The 5,803-nt window shown below is 38.1% G+C and overlaps 1 protein-coding gene across 1 annotated transcript; it reads right to left on the reverse strand.

Moving 5' to 3' along the window:
* Positions 1–423: 423 nt before the first annotated feature.
* LOC124752973 lies at positions 424–3,755 on the reverse strand. Its single transcript, XM_047249007.1, has 2 exons — positions 3,710–3,755; positions 424–2,147 (listed from the first exon to the last, which is right to left on the reverse strand). Exons 1-2 carry the CDS (start codon positions 3,753–3,755, stop codon positions 424–426), a joined length of 1,770 nt encoding a protein of 589 aa, XP_047104963.1.
* Positions 3,756–5,803: the final 2,048 nt, after the last annotated feature.

Here is a 5,803-nt window from a genome sequence, read left to right on the forward strand (position 1 = left end):
GAACCAAACTGAAATGTGATTCAGAAGTGAAAAATATCTTTTTAATTTTTATGCAAGCAATTTTATTTTGCAATGTACTGTTAGAACAGACTTCAGTACATCATGTGATAAGGGGCTTCAAATTCATGTCACACAAGCTCTGGAGACGTCAATTTTCTCCACTAGTTACACAGCAATTCATCTTAATGTAATCAAGTAGTATTTCAAATAAAGGTTTTAATTGCACATGCAAATAAAAGGATAAAGGTATCAATTGAAAGACAACACTGCAAAAGTTTTTATTTTCTTTATTAATATCACTTGGGTTTCCACATCACCAACAGGGGTACCAAGCACAATGCGTTACTCTTTGTTTTACATGGCGAGTTTCCCCAGTAGGCCTACAAACCATGGAATGTACAGAAGCACATACACATCTAAAACTTAGTACCGACAGTAATTATGGTCAGAATCTATGTGAACATTTAATATCTCACTTTCAGGCTGCCTCAGTGCCGAAACAATATTTGCTTTTTCAGCAAGAGTTGGTTTCTTCAAACTGCCCTTTGGCTGTTTGTTACATTTACCAGGTCTTCGTTGCACTTTTACCTTCTTGTTGCTGGGGCGTCGTGGAACTTCCCTGCAGTCTGATTGAAAAAGTGACAGCGAATGAGCTGCATCCTTCTGCAGTGACTTCAGGATTTCTGTGGACACTTTACCTGAACCGACACGGTTAATCAAAATTTGGTATGTGGACACTAGTTCTCGGGCCAGAGATGTGTTCTTGTGATCATCAGTATTTGTTTGCAGTGAACACAAAATGGCAGAAGCCTCTTCTGTCACCGTTGCTTCACTTGGTGTAAATGTGGCACTTGAATGTAATGCATACGTCATTGACACTGCATGAATGTGCTTGCATATGTTCAAATGAATTAAACTGTCCGCACAAGAACAACTGAAAGCATGTATACATATATTACACTTGGAGCACTTCAACTTGCACTCCAATTTACATTCAATGTTATTTAAAATCACAGTATGTGTTACACCACAATGTGTTTGGGATTTCACATGAAACTTTGTACCATCAGTATTGACTGTAATGTCATTCTCCTTAATACTACCTGAAGCTTTATGACGAGCCTCAACAAGATTTATTCTATATGAATGGCCACCCTTATACAATTTAACCATTTGAGCACACAGTTTGTCACACACCAATTTCATCAACACAACAAGTAGTCTGTCAAGTCTATTGTTTGTTTTTCCCTCTAGATAACAATATTTTGAAACTCTATGCATTGCTTCAAGGTGCATATTTGTATTTATACCCAGATTGCGACGGTGACAGTATGCCCACTGCTGAGGCCGGAATAAGTAATTTGACGAGAAATATACACCAAAGTCTCTTGTACCTTCATCTGCTTGAAGCTGCCCGACGAACGATTCCAGCAGCTCATTAAAATTGTCTATATCCGCTTCTTCAAGCAATGTACGAAGAGCTTTGTACACAAGTGCTTTCTTTTCTTCATTGCCATGGACTTTCTTCAAATTATTCCGCCAGTTGCGGTCTATGTGCCAAGCACACAGTAGATTATTTTCTGCAGGTCCCATGACTCGTGACCATGCACTATGGAAAGTATTAGTGTCGTCGGACATGAATACAGACGTTTTTATGATGCCAGCTCTCTCTTTCGCAGCACTAAAGAAATGAGTCATTATGGAAGTAGTCTCCCGATTTGAAACACAGAATGCTACAGGCATACCTGAACCAAAATCGTCTACCACTAACAATGTGGTCACCAACAGTTTGTAAACATTTGTACAATGTGTGGAGTCTACACATACAATATTTTGTCCAAATCTCTGTAATAACTGCTTCTGGTAGTCAGTCATTAACACTATCACCGAGTCAGTCCTATCAAAATCTTCCCTGGCCTCGCCTTCTTTCTTATAGAGGAGAACACAGTCTTTTATTTTCTCCAGCCACATACTAACACTGACTTCATCAATGTTATGCTGCTGATCATTACCAATGGCGAAGTCTCTCTTAATGTTATGAAGGTCATGCCGAGTCAGGAGATGCAGCCTCTCCACTCCGCTGGAATGAACTGAGTCCCGCACATCATCCAGAATTCTCTGGAAAGTGACCCCCTCAGCAATTTTACCTGCAACATTTTAAAATTACTCCAACTACAAAGAGGCCAATTCTGAGTATGTACATGAAAACACTATTCAGAAAGGACACTGTAGTTAACCACCCTCAATAAAATAAATTCATGCAATATAACAGTTGCTAAGTACTTATAAACTAGATAGTTTAACAAATGGCGTAACAGTATATTCAGTGTACCCTTCCAACAGTACTGAAGATACTATTAACACACTGGGGATGGGAGAATAAACAGGCCTGATTAAAGCACCTGTTGCAATGTGATATTTCCCAGTTTCACCTACCAATGCTATTTTCAAATGGTTACGAGGTCTACAAGTACATGTCAGAGAATTTTATCTGGTGTTTTTGTCTAGTCTCAAATCCATTACTGTAGTTGCAAATGCCCTGATCCACCATGTTTAACATGCTGGACAAGAAACAATAAATGTACTACCTTTAGTCAATTAGATGCATTAATGATCTATTCTTAAATAGATTACTATGACACAAGCAATAACACAGGGCAACACATAAGTATTTCAGAACTTATTTCCACACTTGCATTACTGTAATGCATTACACCTGCTCTCACACACACCTAAGTACATGGCATTACAGTCACCAATATTGTGGTCAATATGGATCACAACATCTGGTCTTTTACAACTGCTTTCATGCTAACATCACAAATTGTATTCATATGAACTGCCAATTGATATATTCACACCTTTTACTCCAGATCACATATCCATAACAATATTAATTTCTCAGCAGTAAGAAACAATGCTCCTTCACTGCAAAAATAATAAAAGTCAACTACATATAACTAAAAGCAAGCCTGTCAATAGATTCTGAAACTTTCACAGCATATTTACTTGGGGATCACTGAAAGGCCAGCAAAATTCTACAATTAAGGTAATACTCACCAGCGATGGCTTCTCTATCAGAACCACTGAGATGCAGAAAAGCAATGTTCTGGTCGTGGCCGAAATGTGTTCTGTAGTAAATGACACTACAGATTCCACTTTCCTCTTCGTGAAGCTCTATGGCAGCAACGCAATGGTTTCCCATCTTGCAAGTGCCCTGGGACTTACACAACCTTTTGCCACCTGATTTCGAAGAAAATGTGCCACTTCTGTGGCATACAAAGGTGGTTTTTGCAGTGCCATTCTTTAAACGCTTAGTGCCATAACTAGAGACAAAACTATTTTTTGTTTTTCTCTCCTCCTCAGACTTCCACTTCATAAAGTCTAAAACAAAAGCATCGATGAAAGACAATTTCATTCAGATTCAACAAGTGCAAAGTACACAGCAGGAGTAAAAAAAACCTGCATTGTTAGATACCCTCACGAGTTACTGGTGTTATTTTAATCATTTAAATTTGCAACAATTTAACTTATACTTAATGTAGCAGACAGTAAGTTCACAGTTAATGTGAAATGCGTCTTTTCAAGTATTCAAATAGGCACATGTTCTATTGACCAACAAAAACAAGATCTAATGGCCACGGGTCAGACAAGTATGTAATAATAATGGACGATATTAATTTAAGTAGGCAGTGTACACTTTACTTACCGTCCTTCGTTTGAAATTCACTAATTTCTTTTACCATCTCAACCATGTGCTCCTGCTCCACATGTAGGCGCAACTTAGCCAAAAAATTGCATTTAAAGCTGCAGTCACTTTTTGGGTCTAGTGTAGCAGGGGATACAACCCATCGGCTTTGAACAATGACGTCACAAGTCACCAGAGAGCATGTATTACAAAGATGAAAGAGCTGAGGAGAATGTTGAGAAACAAAGGAATGCGAGAGAGATAAACTTTATTTCACATATGTAAGGGCCAGTAGTATTTTCACGTTAACGATATCGCGTGTTTGTATCTTAGTATTTCTCCGAAAAATACAATGGAAAGAAATGAATGAAATTACTAGCAAAGAATACATCATGTTACATGTATGTCAGTTGTATCTCGAAAGTCTTTCGAACTGTATTGCTTAAGTGCAGTACGGGATACAAGTTCAGCGTAGTCGATTTCTGTCCTGTTGTTCACTTGAACTATGTATCCCCTGCTTCACTAAACCGCAAATGAAACCCGATACAAATTAAAAGCTCATTCGAAGTGTGTTGCTTAAGTACAGTCCAGAATACGAGTTTGTCGTAAGGCGATTTCTTCGTTTTCACTAGCATTACTGTCCTGTTCTTCACCTGAACGATGTATCCTCCGCTTCAGTAAACCCTAAGTGGAACACGGGGTACAAATTGTAGATGTGCTGTTTATTTCGTCTCCGCTATTACTAACATAAAGTAGGATCAGTTTATTCTATCTCATGAGATTTAAAAAAAAAAAAAAAAGCCAAAGAACACTTATCAGCTACTGAAGCATCTGTGTCTTAGGATCAGTTTATTCTATCTCGTGAGATTTTTTTTTTTAAGCCAAAAAACACTTATCAGCTACTGAAACATCTGTATCTTCTAATGGGTGCGGGAGTTCCGACTCCTGGGGAGGTGGGTGGGTGTGAGTCGTAACTCCCGCACCCATTAGAAGATACAGATGCTTCAGTAGCTGATAAGTGTTTTTTGGCTTTTTTAAAAAAAATCTCACGAGATAGAATAAACTGATCCTGATACAGATGCTTCAGTAGCTGATAAGTGTTTTTTGGCTTTTTTTTAAAAAAAATCTCACGAGATAGAATAAACTGATCCTACTTACGAATAGGTGGAAATACACGTACGTTACATTTGCAACCTGTTTCATTTTATATGTTTTGATTGTTTATTTAACCTTTGTGTTTCACTTGTCTTTTGCTGTTATGTTTTAGTTTAGTTATTTTATTGATTGCTTAATAAAGTAGGATCAGTTTATTCAATCTCGTGAGATTTTTTTTTTTTAAAAGCAAAAAAACACTTATCAGCTACTGAAGCATCTGTATCTTAGGATCAGTTTATTCTATCTCGTGAGATTTTTTTTTAAAAAGCCAAAAAAACACTTATCAGCTACTGAAGCATCTGTATCTAATATCAAGCGATCGCTTTTAGATTCACATTCAATTATTTTAATGATAGCGCTTATTAGAACACAGAACTGTTTTATTATCTATGCCTCGAAGTGAAGACATTACTATCTATGACTAAGGAATGACGTCATTGTTCAAAGCCGACGGGTTGTATCCCCTGCTTCACTAGACCCCACTTTTTGAGCACTTAATCGTACCTTCTTCACCTGGCTGAATTTTATGCACATTTCTCAAATGAACATTCAAATGCTTCCTTGCTGAATATTCTCGATCAAATACATAACAAGCAACAGAACCACCCGTTCCAATGAAATAACTCACTCTCACACGGTGCAAGGATATTCGCTCACATCAACTGTGAATACGAGAATGTGTGTAGCAAAGATGTTGCATTCGCTCAGATGTCACCTATGCTTCTGATTGGCTACTGTATATGACGTGATGAATTTAACTGCCAGCCAATCAGCATCGCGACCAGCGGGTCGCGAGACGCAAGTCCTCCATGATGCCTTGGTTGAAAGAGTATCCATGGTTCGAAAACTACCAGCGATATTGCCTAGCATGAGAGATGATGTCATGTGTCATGATATGACGTAATGGTTCCTCGGGGCCCGCGAGACGTTTCTCACTAGAATTTACCCAAAAACAATTAC

Source organism: Schistocerca piceifrons, chromosome 1 (genome assembly GCF_021461385.2).
Source record: "Schistocerca piceifrons isolate TAMUIC-IGC-003096 chromosome 1, iqSchPice1.1, whole genome shotgun sequence".
Classification (NCBI taxonomy): Eukaryota; Metazoa; Arthropoda; class Insecta; order Orthoptera; family Acrididae; genus Schistocerca; species Schistocerca piceifrons.